This window comes from Fringilla coelebs (genome assembly GCF_963513975.1).
Source record: "Fringilla coelebs genome assembly, chromosome: 1".
Lineage (NCBI taxonomy): Eukaryota > Metazoa > Chordata > Aves > Passeriformes > Fringillidae > Fringilla > Fringilla coelebs.
Genome location: NC_140028.1, coordinates 73,537,421 through 73,554,121, shown reverse-complemented (window position 1 = coordinate 73,554,121; position 16,701 = coordinate 73,537,421). Strand labels below are relative to the sequence as shown.

At 37.7% G+C, this 16,701-nt stretch overlaps 1 protein-coding gene across 2 annotated transcripts in view; it reads left to right on the top strand.

Moving 5' to 3' along the window:
• Positions 1 to 16,701, top strand: part of CTNND2 (catenin delta 2) — a gene marked incomplete at both ends in the record, with an annotated part of 515,683 nt that overhangs the window by 286,718 nt on the left and 212,264 nt on the right. For both annotated transcript variants that reach the window (XM_084219011.1, XM_084219012.1), the window contains one exon: positions 2,474 to 2,726. In XM_084219011.1, the coding sequence (XP_084075137.1) occupies positions 2,474 to 2,726 (253 nt within the window). The remainder of the gene's footprint in view (positions 1 to 2,473; positions 2,727 to 16,701) is intronic.

The following is a 16,701-nucleotide window of genomic DNA, read 5'->3' as shown; positions in this document are numbered from 1 at the left end:
GTAGTTGTTTGGGTTTTTTGTTTTTCTTTTATTTGATCTGGGTAACACAGTCCAAATAAACACAATTGTGAATGTTTAAGTCATAGATTTGTCTCATTCTCATATTCTGAATATGGCATTTCTGTGTTCATAGTGATAAAATTCAAAAGGAAGTAACAGTCTGCCAGGAAGGTAATTTGAGAAATGAATCAGAGTGACTTGATAAGCTTGTAGGTGTTAGGATGACAGCCAGTTTAAGTTTATATAAATACCTATTTTGATAACAAGACAAAGGAGAAAATACAAAGAAAACTTTTCAAATAATTTAAAAACAAACATGATTTTCATTGAACTGTCTTGCAAAGAAGATGAAGGAAATACAGTGGAATATTTTACAAAGCAGTAAATATTACGATGAAGTTCTTGTTTTCAGCAGTATTGGTGTTGTAGAGTTTTTTGCAATTCCCCGTACAATTTATCAAAAGGTAGTAGCATATTCTATGGAATGACAGTGCTTAAGAGTGTGCTATGTCAGAATACAATTACATTTTCTCTTTTTCACTTGAAAATATTTCTAGTATTTTCTCTAACTTGTTTTATTACTGGTTTTCTCACAAGACACCTGATCTTGCTTTTGAACTCTGTATTTTCTGTTAAAATGTGATGTTTGTCTTTCTTTCTAACACTGAATTAAGCATGATTTGTGCATGGAATGTATAAATATGCTGATACTGTCAATGTATTTGAACTGATGCAGTTTTATGAAAAGGTCTGTGTGTCTTAATTACTCATTTCTTAAGGAGGTATATGTATATATACGAACTAGTAATTAAACCAAAACAATACATGTGAAATATTACTATATATGTGAGTAAATGTGATTGTAGAATCATAGAGTGGTTTGGGTTGGAAGGGACCTTTAGGGTCATCCAGTTTCAGCCCCCTGCAGTGAGCAGGGAGTCTTTCAACTAGATCAGGTTGCTCAAGCTCTATCCAACCTGACCTCGAGCCCTTCCAGGAATGGGGTAAGAGATAAGTGGGTGATCCCACTTTCTTATGTTTGAAATGAAGTTATGATACTTGCTATTGTAAAATTAAATACTTTTGGACCATAAGAAAAAAAATTAAAATAAGTAAAAAAATTCAATATTAATTTAAAATTTTTAGGTGTTGTGATTTTGATAAGTACAAGGTCATACAAAACCATGTTAATTGTATTTAAAGCTCACTGTATTTCATTTGCTGACACTTTGAGATAAAATTCTTAAAATCCCTTTCATGAACCTATAATGCATTAAGTATTTATTTTTAAATGTGCATGCCAATGAAAAATGATTGGTAAATCTGTCTCTTCAGTATGTGGTTTTGTCTGCAGTTTAGCATATGAATTTGACCCAGCTAAAAACAGCCCTGGACTCGGCCCACTCCTTTTGGCAAAAGTATTCTTGTTGTCTTGGGATAGGAAGAAATGGCAACCACCATGAGTTCACGTGCCACTTCAAACAGTCCAAATTTTCTTCTGAGCAGAGCCAGCATTTAATTTGTATCTGTCTCCATGCCAAAGATCGTGTGGGTATTGGTCCTTTTGCCCTTACGGTGATAATCCATTTGCCATTAACTGGACTTTGGTTCTAAAATACTGCATGTTTAATCCAGTAGACTGGGTCTCCACTACCCAATGCTGTAACAAAAAGATAATGGGCTACAAGAGAGATTAATAAGATTTTTGAGTCGCAAAAGCATTAAGCCAGTTTAAAGCTATTGGTTAAGCTGCTCAGAACTGGTAATGCATTAATCTTGAGCTGTGGTGTATGAGCGCAGCCGCTGCTGGTGTGCATTAAGACATCTACATGGTCACCTTGTGCTTAGCTTTTTTTCAGACTGAGTTAGCAATAACACTCTCCTAAGTCTTAACGTGAATTTCTAGGAGATGGGTAACAAAGCATATGCAGTGCTTCTCAGTAGCAGGTGTCTGGTTTTACCTGCTTTATGGATACCAGGGCTACAAATCTAGGATGGCTGGGTATTTCTTCTGCTGGAGAGCCATCTGTCTCATTTTGGACTCTTGAGCCTTCTTTGATCCTCCTCTTGTTGGTGGATCTGACTGACTTCCACCCCTGTAAGAACTGCAAAGGTCTCACTCAGTGGTGGTTGTGAACCTTAGCTTGAATATTCCCATGCTGCTTCTGCACTTCATTTTGTGTTAGTGCAGTTAGAACCCCAGGTGAAAATATCTCTCCAATCTGTTTAATTGGAATTAAGGTCTTCTAGTACAGAACTGGCATGTCATTTAGAAATTTGTTTGATGGTTATTTCCTTCTAAGGTTTGGAAAATGACAATGTTGCTTGTTTCTTTTTGTTTGTTTTTTTTCTCATTCTTTTTGAACCCTCGTTTTATATGTGTGTGTTTTTTTTTTCCTCTGCCTAGACCTGGTTAACCATTTCTGTGAACAGGTCCTCAATTTTTTACTTTGTCCCTACTTTCCTGTCGTAGCCCCATCTTCCCCTGGTGTCGACTCCGTACCCTTACAGCGCACAGGCAGTCAACACGGCACACAGAACGCAACCGCGACCTTCCAGAGGGCCAGCTATGCGGCCGGCCCAGCCTCCAATTACGCAGACCCCTACCGACAGCTGCAGTATTGTCCTTCTGTTGAATCACCATACAGCAAATCTGGGCCAGCCATCCCACCCGAAGGGACCTTGGCTAGGTCACCTTCCATTGATAGCATTCAGAAAGACCCCAGGTGGGTGAAACCTTCTTCATTGTCTTTTATTTCCTGCTCGCGCTGAGGGTTGTAATTGCAGTTTGCAAGTTTGCTTTGCGTGTTTCTGCTTTTGGATATTAACAAAACCACCTGTGGTGGTACACGAAAGACTTTGTTTGCATGACAGCCTTGTCCTAGTGCTTCACCTTGGATAGCTCTCATGAGCTGTTCTGCACAATGAAATGATAGGTGTGGTCTTGAATGTGTGTGTTTAGCCTTCTTTCAGTAGTGCTACCCCTCAAAAGCTTAAGAGAAGTAGTTTTATCTGGAAATGGGAGGAGTGGAGTGACTGTTGACTTTGTAGCCATTGTGGATTGAATTTTCAAGTTGCTTCTTGGGCAGAAGTTGTTGCAGTTCTTGGTTTGTCTACATGAAATGTTTATAAATGCTTCAGAAAAGGATATTTCGGTGTTGTGCAGTGAGACTGAGCAATGTGAAAACAACATGTAACCAGGGTTGTGTTTTATCCCATGTGTTGTACAGGCTTGCAGTGCCAGTATGTGGTAAAAGAATGTATGATTACAGTTTTGCAGAAATGGTTATTGCTGTGCATGCTTTTCAAATATTTAGCACAACTTTTAATGTTGCTGGAGACCATGCTAATCTACTTAGGGAAGGTGCAAAGTGGAAACTTTACAGCTGAAGCAGGCATATAGATTAGAGAGAGAATTTTCTGGGAAATTATTTGACTTCCATGATAACAGCAACAGAAATGCTTGCTAGAATCCTCAATGCACTTTGTGGTTCTGTTCAGTTTTCTGTGGGAAAATAAAGCAATTCCCTTTGGTAACTTGAGTTTAAACTTGTTGAAAGTGTTAGTTTATACCAACGTTTTTCTTTGGCAGATGGTGTGATTTATTTATTTGTTTGTTGTAATGTGTGATTTAATGATAGGAGAGTTCAAAAATTTGCCTGCAACAAAAATGCTGGAGGTTTTTAAGTAACAATTTGAAGAACTTTCTTTCCCAAAATCTAAAAAACAAAAAAATTCATAAACTGATTCTTTACTTGTTTAGCAGTATAGCAGTTCTTCCTCTCTCTCCACCCAGGAGCAGAACAGCAAGATAACATTTTACAGGCATCAGAAACATCACTGCTTGTAGGGTTTACTTGTTGAGAACAATTCTGTCTTCAACCTTTCTTTTTTCCCCTCTTAGCTTTAACTGGAGAAATTTGAAAAAAAAAATGTATTTAATTGCTTCCTTTCTTGCCCCTGTGCCAAAGCAAACATTAGTAATGAGAGGGGAAAGGTATTTTTCTGAAATGGTGGTATTATATTTCTATTCCAGATTATAAGAGCCCATGTATAAAGAAGAGCTTTGCCTAGTAATTGTGTTATGTTGAAAGTTAAGAGAACTTACAGTAGCAGTGCACTAGACCAGATGAGAAATGACTGTAATCTATGTGAAATGTTCTTAGGAGAAGCATGATGGTGTTGAAAATGCTATTCCCTATAATCAGGAAAGACATACATGCAGTATCTCTACAGCTCTTAGACATAATACCTTTTTAAGAAAAGGTTAATTCTGTTCAATTCCTTTGCTATCACTTTGCAACTGTTAATGTATAGGATATGTGCTAGTATTTTTCATTTGCTTCTTTTTTGGTTCTTCCTTGTCGTGCCATTTGTACATTCATGAGTATTGATTTCTGTAGGTAAAATAGGAGTGAGGAGGCATCTAGGTATAAAATGAACTCCATAAACCCTTTAGAGGGGATCATTAAATATTATTACTGATTACTGTTAGTTGGATTGGAAATTTGTACAAAAGTTTTGTAAATAGGTTTGCTTTACTCTTGATTTAATTTATTTGATCTGTAGGCTGTGTGTGGTATATATTAGTATTTCTACCCTTGCATGTTGGTTTGAATAATTCTGATAAAGAAATGTCAGTAACACACTTGATATGTTGTGCCTTAATCCCCAGAAACCATACTCCACCAAGGCAGACTGACTTATGAAGCTGTCTGTGGCCTACAGCAGTTGCTGATCGTTCAGCTATTGGAAAGACATTGAACATTTGAAAGGAGTTGGAAAAAAGTAACAAAAGCAATCAGAATGCTTTTAACATATTGATTTATATGAATAGATTACAAAAATGCCAATATATTGCATGTGTGGAAGTGATAAAATGAAAGACTTTCCAGATGCTTAAAAAAATTAATATGGAAGGATTGAAATTACTTTGGGTAGAATGTGGGAGATAGAGTCAGGAAAAGGAAAATGACCCAGATGCAATACAGATTTTCAGTGGCTGTGTTGAGTTGTGCTGTATGCCCCAGAGGGTTACCAGTTATGTCTAACACAGCAAGAAAAAAGTACACAGGTTGGTCAGCAGCTGCACTTTGTCAGCTGGTAAGTCACAAGTGTCCTTACAGACATGTTGCTGCTTTTATTGGCTAGTGGTCAGAGTGTTTTATGACTGTCACAGGTTGTAGAGGGCAGTAGTAGGCATCATTTTCAGACACCAAACCTACCTGTCCAACCAGAGGTCCAAAAATATGTTCAGTGGCAGAGGAAGATCTGCAAGACAAAAGCACACTATTAGTAGGCTTTTGATTAGCCTATGTATCATTCAACTCAAGATGAAAATGTAGATATCCAGAAGAGAGAGTACTCACCCTTATAAGCAATTAGCATTCCTAAAATTGAACATAATTTTCTGGAATCTTCAATTCAGACAGAATTTCTGTCTGGAGGCCCAGAAAAATGGTTGGCAGACACTGATGTAATTGACATTTTTTTTCCATTGTTTTCACCATGTAGTTTGTCTTACTGATTCTCCTAATTTTAAATCTGTGTTCTGAGCTGACATTTGGCAAATGAAATTTTAGCTCAACATCTGTTCTGAATCATCCAGCTGTCATAAAATGCAGTGCAGTGTTCATTAAGTTAAAGTTTAGGACAAAAACGTTTTAAAAAAAAGGGTATTAAGATGTTTACAATCAAGTTTGTGGCAGGGGATAATTTTTAATTTATGCAGGTAGACTGTTAGCTCATGGGTGTTTATAGATAGGTAGTAAAAACTTTACACATCCCTACTGTTGGAGAGTGAGGCTTTGTTGTTTGAAAAGGAAATAAGTCCCATATCACTGTCAGATATAATACTGAAGTTCTGCATATGGGAAATGGAAAAGTTCGTATCATTGCAGACTGATTTTCCAGAGCATTTTATTTATGTTTCCTTCATATAAAAAAAAAAAAAAGGAAAAGAAATATGTGCTAGGGCTCTGATATCAACTGTTTCATGCCATAATTTCTTATATGAACATGTGGTATAAGGAGGGAAATAACACAATATTTATTTTATAATTATTTAGTTTCTTCTGAACGTTGATTGAGAGTGTTTTAAGGTATCAGAAATGTTTGTTAATGTGGTATTTTCCAACCTACTTTCATGAAGGAAGCTTAATCTGTCTCTTGGCTCCAACAAGTTATCTGTGGCTTGTGTGTACTTATTATTATTGTTATTACTTTATTATTATTTTATTCTTCAGTTTTGTTTTTTCTGTTTCTAAATTTTAGGAAAACTAGGGAATCCTAGAAATGTTGGGACCCAGTTGTCAGTATATGTGCCTTCCAGATTTAATTCCAAATTCCGAATTTACCAAATGTGTATAAATTACTTAATTTTTGAAGTTTTAACCTAGTATGAAGCTGTGTACATGTACCGCTGTGGCTAAGTTACACTTGCTACATAACAGATGAAAATAGAACATTTTCATATCCTCCATTTAAATACATACCAACGAGGTTTTGGGATTGCTGTGGTTTTGCTGGTTTATGAACTCAAACTGTGTGGTTTGATGTGTCCAGTCACAAGGTGTTCTTCATTGCTGTGTGACTTCCCACCTGTTCTTATTTACACGCGTATACACAGGTCATCTTCTGCAAAGAAGCTGGCAGAAAGCTGAGGTAACAGCAAGAATTGTGTGGAGTAGACTCTGCCATGGCTACCAAAGGGATTTCTAGAGCTCACTGTCCCTTTTCATATTGCCTTGAATTATATTGATCTGCACTTCAAACTTTCTGTTATGGCTTCACTTTCCATGTGTTTCAGAACCTTTAGAACTATTTATTCAGAAAAAGTGGCATAATTCGGTGAATGAAACTGTAAAAGGTCCATTATTCATTACAGAACAGACTGCGATAAGGATTTGGCTCTTGTTTAAAAAGAAAAAAACATTATCCTTAAAGAATCATGTTGCAACTTCACAAGAAAAAAAAGAAATAAACCCCGGTTATCTTGTAGCAGTTCTCACCTTTAGAACTGTCTGGGTGTAAGTCAGGATGGAGACAAAAGTTTTCCAGGAGATGCCTGATTTAACTGTAATACTCTGAAATGTTTCTGGTCAGTTTTGCTTTTTCAGAGTCAACTTCTCATTTCATTACCTCTGCTGACCTTAATTTCCTCCTAAACAGAAAACAACAGTGCTGTCTGTCTTCTAAACTTCTAAGCTAGCTTTCTTTTCACTTATGAAAGGATAGATATTAGATCAGAACACTTTGTGTGAACTGTAATTTCAAAACTCATCTTTTCTTCATTTTTTTTTCCCCCCAGAAATATATTTCATTTGCAAAATACAAGCTAGAGAGTATTCTTTTTCTGTAGGAAAAATGACAGAAGTGAAATAAACTCTAGTTTAATTTCTGTGCTCCCGTAAAACTGCTTATGAGATTAGCACACAGAGTTTGGAGCATGGCCTCTTAAATGTTTCTGCAGGGGTCTTCTCCAAATACTTAATCTCACTTTGTTACAAGGATTGTCTCGGTATTAATAGTGTTAGTCTGCTGTAAGTATGAATAGCAGCCAGGCACTCTGAGAGTCTAAAGAATTAAGAACATAACAGTGTAATCCTGCACGGGTGGGACGTTGGCAATCTTGGTGGGAACATTTCTGGTAGGTTCTTTGGGAAGAGTTGTCACTTTCAGAAAGAAACTTCCTAGTGAGATGGAAGGCATTGCTATGGCTGTTGTATAGCTGGTGGCAGCACTGTGCAACACTGCTGTTTTCAGGCCTGAGACATTGGCTGGAATTTTCAGAATCCCAAAGGACTGGTGGTGGCATCGGTGGGTTTCTGGCCTTACTCTCTAATGCAGGGTGTAGAAGATTGAGATTCACATGTGCAGTCTGGATGAGACAGAACAGAGCTTGCAGATACTCTTCCTGCTTTTATGTGACACAAGGCATGATAGACAGCTCTCCTTTTCTCTTAATTGGTCCCTCTTAGCCTTACCTGAAATTAAAGGGTAAAGGAGAAGGTTTCTCCAGAGGTGGTGGCAGTAGGGCAGCCGTGGGAAACACACTTTTAATGAATCAGATAATGTAAATTTTGGCAGTGTAGGCTTATCTTCAGAAGCATATGTTTCAACTTTCTAGGTCCTGTGAACACACTAAGTTTTTGGGGATTTTTTTGCATCAGATTTACTCAAGCCAGGCCCCTGGTATTGGTAGAACCAACCGGATGGTGTTTGAGAGTGCTCATTTTATAGGTCTGTGTTTAAGTATTTCTTTCATACAGGAAGGAAATGCCAGGTTTACTTTCCCTACACAGAAATCAAACAGTCTCTCAGGAGTTAATCTATACTCCTCCTCAGTATGAAAAACTGACCCCAGAAGAATAAATTTGAAGAATCTAAACAGCACAAAGGTACACCCAGTTCAAGAATAGCAAGTCTGGAGCACATTGCAATTCTTCATAAAGATCTCTTCTACATGGAAGGTGGGAGTTTTTACTTAGTGCACAAGTTAGTTTTTAAAAAGCATAGCAGCTATGATAAAATAAACAGCAATCTGTTTTCCTTTCCTGATGAAGGTAATTAAGGATGGATCTTGCTTCCTTAAAATAGATGGGGATGGAATCCATAGACTGTCCTACAGTCTGTTAATTTGGAATTTTGGGACCTAGCTGGAAACCTTGTCTGGAAAAGATTTTCCAAGAGAGTATTTAGTTCCAGCTTGAGCATGGCAAAATAAACAAACATCTAACTTGTCCTTGCAAGTGTGAATTTAGGGTGAGGTAAAGAATTGATATCCAGAACTTGTGAAACTTATTTTTGTGTGTATTTGAGCACATTGTGGTATCTGCCAACAGTTCCTGTCTTTCCACTGTTTACATTGATGTGGTTTATAAATGGCTGGGGATGCAGGAGGGGTTGGGCACAGGTGGAACCATCTTACAGCACAGCAAATGCAATTCTGTATATACAGAATTATCCACCTGTATTTGCTATTTTTTCTCACTGGAATTTGCCCAATATTATTTAGCAACTTCTTTCTCTAGGATAAATGGTTGGTAGTAAAAAAAAAAAACCCAAAAAAACAACCAAGCTGAACCAAAGAAACAGAAATTTTTAAAAAATCTATTTAGAACTACAGGACTTAAGTGACTCTGCTTTTAGCTTATGAAGTACTTACGACCTTCTTTCTCTCCTTTTTGACTGGTACTATTTTACTGACAGTGCAGGAGGCCACTCAGTAATGTTGCCATCCTGTCTTTCAAGAAATCCGATCCTATCATTAGAAAATCCGCTCTGTTGCGGTCACAGAACATCGTACTTTCAGGATATTGCAGTAAGATGGATGGTGCTGGTCCATGAATTTTGAATAACGAATATATCCAGGAAAGCTTACAGTTCCTAACCTATGAGCAGAGTAGAAGAGGTTATGTGTAGCTATTTTATTTGTCAGGTTATTTAGCATCAGGGTAAAATTTTGAGAGAGATGATATCTTGCCTCTTGTTTTGATCTGCAGGTTCAGCTCTTGCAGTCTCTCCTTCTACCGGAAAGTAATTCCTTTCCATGATGCTGAAGGGAGGGAAGGGAAAGGCTCCTTGGTACTTGTGACTGAGGCTGGGAGTTCAGGAGGATGCTGGCAGGAGAGCCACGTAGTGTGGTAAATGCACTTCTAATAGCTCAGGGGAGATAGGACTGATGTTTCCTTTTTGAAGTTTTGTTATTTCTAATCTCCCTTCCTCCCCAATGCTGGTCTGCCACTTGAAGAACATCAACAAAGCACTTCCCTCTCTTTCTCTCTTCATCTGTTATGTATTTTAATGGCCTCATTCATCCAAGAAAGAGCAAGTGGACAGTGTACTTCATACTGTTCATAGCTCATTTCAGGTTTTTGCATGGCATTACTGAGATTCTAATGGCAAATATATGTTTCAGTGCAGTTTTTGCCTTTGTTTGCCACACGTTTTTCGCAGCATCCTGTGGCTCATTTGCAAACTTTGGCAGATGCAAAATCTGTGTGGTGCCTTTCTGTGATGACAGACTGTAAGAGCCAGGAAATGTTGTAAGTATATTTTGCAACCAGACATTAAAAACCAGGAGAAGACTCATACTCGTGTAAGCTTTTATGATCTTCTGGCAAGATAAACCACATAAGAAGTTTCTCAGTAGTAGCTCTTGGACATCTCATCAGCCAAATGGATAATAATGATCTTACTTTTTACAGGGACATTGAGAATAAGTTACATTTTTAAGGTGCATTGAAGTTCAAAGGATAATCTTGCTTTTACTTTCATGGGAAATACAATGGGAGCAAGAAGAGGGAGATAGATGGAGAAGATGAATGGGGGAAAATTTAAAGAAGTGATATGAGATCAGGATGCATAGTCTCAATTTTTTTCATTAGAAAAAGCAATTGAAAGTCATCCTCGATCGTGAGATAAATTGCCATGCAGATTTCAGAACCTGGACCTCAGTGTCATATACCATAGCTATTTTATAAGCAGGAAACAAGAGCTAACATTGAGCATGCAGAACATTCTGCAAGATAATAATATCAAGTGGTTGCTAAAAAAATATCTCTAGTGTAGTGCAGGTTTCTAGCAGAACTTTTTAGCTTTTATAAATTAAAAACTTGACTTTAAGAACTTCAGCTCTGTGTAGATTTAAAATGTTTGATGGTAATAGACCTATCTCTGCTAGATCACTCAAGATCACAAAAACTCAGAATATTCTGAGTCAGAAGGGGCCCATAAGTATCATCGAATGATTATGGAATGGTCCCTGCACAGAACACACCAGGAGTCACATCCTGTGCCTGAAAGCATTGTCCAAATGCTTCTTGAACTCTGTCAGGCTTGGTGCTGTGACCTGTGGAGGTCCCTGTGAAGCCTGTTCCAGTGCCCAACCTCTTTTCCTGATATCGAATCTAAACCTTCTCTGACAAAACTCAGGCCATTCCCTTGGGTCCTGTCCCTCGTCACCACAGAGTAGAGATCAGTGTCTGCCCCCCTTCCTGTCATGGAGAAGTTGTAACTGCAGTGAGGTCTCAGCTCAGTCTTTTCTTCTCCAGGCTGAAGAGACCGAGTGATCTCGGCCATTCCTCGTACGGGTTCCCCTCAAGGCCCTTTGCCATCTTCATAGCCCTTTTTTGGGATCAGAGCCTGATGTGAAGTCCAGACTCCAGCTTTCATTTCTCTGGTTCATCGTTGTCTCCCTGTCGATCTCTACCAGCTTCACTTAGATTGTTCTTTCTCAGCCCATTCCACTGCCCCACTGCAGGAACTCAATGAACAAGTGAGGTTCACAGATTCACCCCAGTTCTTAGCATTAAGCAAGCGGTTTCCTAGGAAGCAAAAGATACCACTGATCCCATAGAAAACTGCAGCCATTGTTGCCAGGGAAACTCCTAGTCTCTAGACTTACTGTGAAATATTTGAGGTTTATACTTGTTTGGTTTTGGTTGGTTAGTTTCTTTAAGTTGCTGCAGCATCGGTGGGACCACTTGCTGCTTAGCTTGCCATTTACCATTAACAGTTTGGGGGTCATGTTTGTCTTCACTGTTTAATGAAGTGGAAGGATCTGGATACAATGAATAACTCTGGATAGCTGAAGACCTGGAATGAAATGGATGGGTTTTCTTAGCCCAAAGGAGGGCTAGGAGTGAGATATCTAGGTTTCCTGAACATACCAAAAGTAAAACAGTAGAGAAGGAAGAGCTGTGTAAGCTCTGTCCCAAGACAAATCATTTATGTCAGAAATGACCAAAAGCTACACAGGTTTAAGGAAAGTATTTCAATACAGTTTTTTACTCTTTAGAAATCATTTGAAGTTAGCTTGATAATCTTTTCATTCCACGTGAGGACATGATGTATTTATTTCGTAGATTGCTTTTTGAAGAGGAGGGCTGATTTTTGGTTTTATTCTGTTTGATGCTACATTTTTCTTTCTGAAAATAATTTCTTTCTGCACCTACCTGAATTTGAGCATCTTGAGTGTAAAAACTTAGTTTGAAAGTTTGCGCCTAATAGTTGTCGCATAAGAAGAGTGGTTATGTGTCTGTGTGTCTTTGTCTGTGTGTCTGTGTCTGTGTCTGTGTGTGTGTGTGTTGGTGAGAGGAATGAGTGTGGGCAACAGAGGTGTAACAGGTCTCTTAGTAAAAGCAGCTCCATTTCTTTCCCATTAGCCAGGGCTGTGTCACATTTCATTTTGACTCTCAGCATCTGTGCTGATCCATCAGCCTCACTTACTCCAGCTCTTGTTGCTACTGTGAGAGTGGTCCCTTTTCTTGAGCAGATGCTGCTAGGTGTCTAGGCAAAGAGTGAGCCTGGAGCAACCTACAGGTGTTTGTTTTTCAGAGATATTGGTACTTTCCTGTTAGCTGTGTGATATTGCTGCCATGTCCATTCTGGTTCAGAACTTGGAGTTGCAGATCTGAAGCAGGAGTTCCCTGCTTGCAGAGAACCAGGATGTCTGGGCCTGCTCACAGCAGGTTGTTTGTTGCCAGTGAAGTTTACTGCAGCTGAAGATACAAAATATTTGAACTGTTTTAGTCAGTTGTAATTCATGTCCAATGATTCACGGAGAAAAGCAGCCTCTTTTATTTGGTGAAATGATCCTGTAATTACATACATAGTATGAATTGCATTGCACCATAGCTAGATTTATGGCCTTAAAATAAAAGGAATTTGTTTTCATCCTGCAAGAAATTGGCCTTTATGGGCTTACCCTTTTGACGATTTTTTAGGTTTCTGTATTGTTCTGATTCTGTCTAATACCTTTTAATAGAGAAAGCTTGACATTTTTCTGCATGAGAGCAGCTGTCAAATGTCTTGTAAAGCTCTGACTGCACACAAATGGACATACAGGGGGGATCTTTTAGATATTTTGCTGTTACCTTTTCAGGAAAAAATGGGAGAAAGGCATTTGATTTCTCCTGTGCCTTTACCTGAGTTTGACATGATTGGCCAAATTGCAGAACCTCTGTTTCAGCAAGGCATTTCTTCTCTATGTATTTAGAAATTCTTTTAAATGCATGAAATCATCTCTCCAGGATGAAATCTTCTTTGCATAGTTTTCTCTGGTGGATGTTTTTTCATTTGTCAGCAGCTACATTTTTTTAAATGAAATTTTATCCTAAACTGTCAAGGTTTTATCTGCAGCTGTGAAGGGGTAACTGATCCTGTCAGCCTCTGCTTTTTCTGTGGCTTGGCTCCAGCAACCATCTGTTACCTTTCTGCTGCTGCATGATTTACACACCAGAATCTCCCCTAAAAAAAGCCAAAAAACCCAAAAAACCACAAAAGCAAAACCGTAGAGAAGTGTTGCACAAAAACGTCGTTTGAAGTATGTAAGATTATATAAATTATTTCAGTAAATGCGAGTGACCAGTTCTTGGGTCTGATCAGAGAGACTTTAGAGCAATTTGGTTATGCTTCACAGGAGGAGGGGGCAGCTTTTGCACAGGGGGAAATGGCCTGCATGAAATTTTCTCATTCAAAAGAGTGTGTGCATGACTTTCACAGAGCAATTCAGGAGAAATGCACACTGAACCTCTCCACCTTTTTGTTTCCAGTTATGAGATCGAGCTGCTCAATTTTCAAGTCAGCTAAAGTGGAAATACTTTCATTGAGAAGCCTGTTTATCACCTCCTATATGCCTGTAATCATTTCAGTTGTACACATGGGCGCAGTGAAACTGAGCCTAATAGTTCCTAATCCACAGTAGGTTTATTACTAAGCCAGATTTTCCTCATAATAATAATGCAGACAGCTTCTCAGAATAACTTAATAACTGCAGTGTGAATGCAGAAGCCTTATTCCTGTTTCATTTCATAGTCATCAACATAAAACTATCTGATACCAAACTTACATCTTCTTTGCTTTTGTTGTTCTTAAAAAATTCAGATTTTGGTTTAGATTTTATTATTTATTAATATTAAACATAACTAAGTTTCATTCTGTTTCAGTGTTAAACAGTGTACACTTCATTGCTAAAAGGAAAAAAAAAAGGTGTTTTGGAAGGGTGAAGGGAAGAACTGATGGAGCTGTTTTCCTTCAAAAGAGAGTTTGTCAGGAACAAATGTATCAATCTCAATAAAAGTTATTTCAGAGCACTATTTATTTATTTTGCCTCTCTACAATTAAGAATTGAATGAACAGCAGAGAAATGATAGAGCTGGTAAGTGACAGCTGAGACATGCAGAATAGTGAAGGTAGCCTGTTACACTTATATTGAGAACTTCACATAGCCTGAAGAATAATTAAATTCACAAAGTAGTTTTCAGAAACATTTTAAAGAAAAACTATTTATGAGCTCATGTCTCTAACATTTTAAACTTCTTTGGAAAATGCAGTTCTCTGCATGTGGTGTTGATTTAGTTCCTTGCTGTTGCAGGCTTCTTGGGAAAGCTAAACTTACGGTGCTCCCAGTTGTGCTGAATATAAGCAATATAAGCTAAATCCTGCAGTCTTTTCAAAGAGGAAATTTCATTTATTTTGTGACATGACTTTGAATGGAGTGAGTGCGACAATTCAAACAAACTTCTATTCTACTGGAATACTGACCATGAGTTTTGATCAGTGGTTAGGAGGCAATTTTTTAGTTTTGGATAAAAAAAAGAAGAGGATAAGAGGATAAAACTGTCATGTGACATTTTGTTAGATAGCAGTGTAAACTAGTGAGGTTCAGGAATTTGGCGATGATAGAAGTTCAGCATTTCTCCACAGTACAAGCAGAGTGTGCTTGTATTATTCTCCACTTCATGAATCTTGTATGTGGGGGTGAAAATGTTTAAAAGGCATTGTTGTCAAGTTCACAAAATATGTGCAATGAGAAATATGTGGAGAAAACATTTTCATCTTGTTTCCTTTAAAATGATCTTGTAGTTTCCCTGTACCTCTCTTACATGCAACAGCTGAGTCTCTCAGCAAGTTCACAACAGCTAGAAGTAGTTCAGGGATGGTGGTTTTTTTGCTGCTCAATTTAAACAAGAGAATAACATTTCTTGGATATTAACTGTCTGATAACTTATCACTCAAATTGTAAGATGTCAGTGTAACAAGAGAAGTATTTTTTACTGTCAGCATCTCTCTGAAGTAAAAATTTTGTTTCATTTGGGATGTCATGCATCCTGCTTAAGAATTTTTAAACTTCTGGAGAGACATGTTTTAGATTTTTTTGTAAGACCTAAAGATTGAACTTTCAGTGGTATAAAAGTAAAGCAAATAAACTTTTAATAGAGCAAGTAAGATTTTCATATGCTAGTGTTTGGTTTTGTTTAGAAAATTCAGAAAAAAATACTCTTTTGAAATAAAAGCCAGGAAAAAAAGAATAAATGCTAAAATTAATAAATGTAGCTTTTATGTTTTCTGGGAATTTAAAGACTGAGTGTTTAGAAAGTTCAGAGGGAAGAGAGATGGCTGGTTTTACATGAGTGTTGTAATATTTTAAAAAATATGATCTCTGCCTGTGTTTCTTTTACCTCGGGGAAAGAACATCTTGGCAAAGAACATTTTCTTCCTCATTCTCCCCACAGCCATGTAAAATTTAGTCTTTGTAATACTGAATTCTCTTAGGATGCCATTGAAAAGGAGACTGGTGTGAAGATTTATGTATCTCTCTCAGTATGTGCTTGTGATAGTGATAGTGATGCAAGTCTCTTGAGAAGATGCAAGTTGGAATGGAGGCTGTGAAAAGTGCCTGGAGAATTACTGGCCAGCATCCCCTTTTAATATGCAAGCCAAAAGTAAAAATATGGATTGATGCCACTGTTTCTGCACATCTTGCTAACATTTAAATGGTCCAGTGGTTTCATTTTGCTCTACATGTTCAGTTCCAAAAAGCTCATGTTTAATTTGAAATGAGATGTGAAAGGCTGGACTGATGAAGAACAAGAGAAAGAAAGGCAGGATTAAAAACAAGAACAGTTAAATTGTTTAGTTATGCCAAGGATTAAGAATCGGTAGCTTCTTTCTGGACGGGTCTGCTGTGAAAGCCTGTAGGAAGGATGCCATGTGAAAATTGCAAAAATATTTTTGAAAAATGTGGGCAAATACATGCAAATACAAAGGTTGTTGTTAAATGAGCTTTTTAAAGACTGCAGCAAAGGGCAGAACTTTGAAGGACTTTGGACATCTAAGAAAACTGTGGAAAATGTACCCAACTATATTCAACAGTCTCATGATACCATCTTGTAAAAATCAAGATTGCTTTGAAAGCTTGATTGCTAGAATGAAAAACTCACATCTTTGAAGTAGAGTAGCAATTTAACTGCATGACTATTAAGTCTGGTTAACTAACTTGGAAAAAAAATCTGTTTTCTTTACCACTCCACACATGGCATTTGCTAATCTTAGCTTATTATATATACATATATTTTTATGTATTTATCTATGGATGTAGTATTAAGAAGGGCTTTTAGCTTGAGCATGTGCTGGCCATGGAATGTCTTGAAAAGAGAAGGCACAGAGCACAGGATTTTTAGCAATGACAGGACAGTGGAAGACCTGTGGAAACTTCAGTCTTTCTGTATATAGAATAAATACAGTTTTTATATGTAGTATGTATGCACATGTAGAAACCATAATCCATGTCTGCCTGGCTTAAATCTGTATGCTGACAACATGTGTGTGTAGGTGGGGAACTGGAGCACAGGAGCAAGGTGTGATTTTTATTCAAAGGCATGTGAGATTACTTTGGTTTAAAAGAAGCAGTAGGAT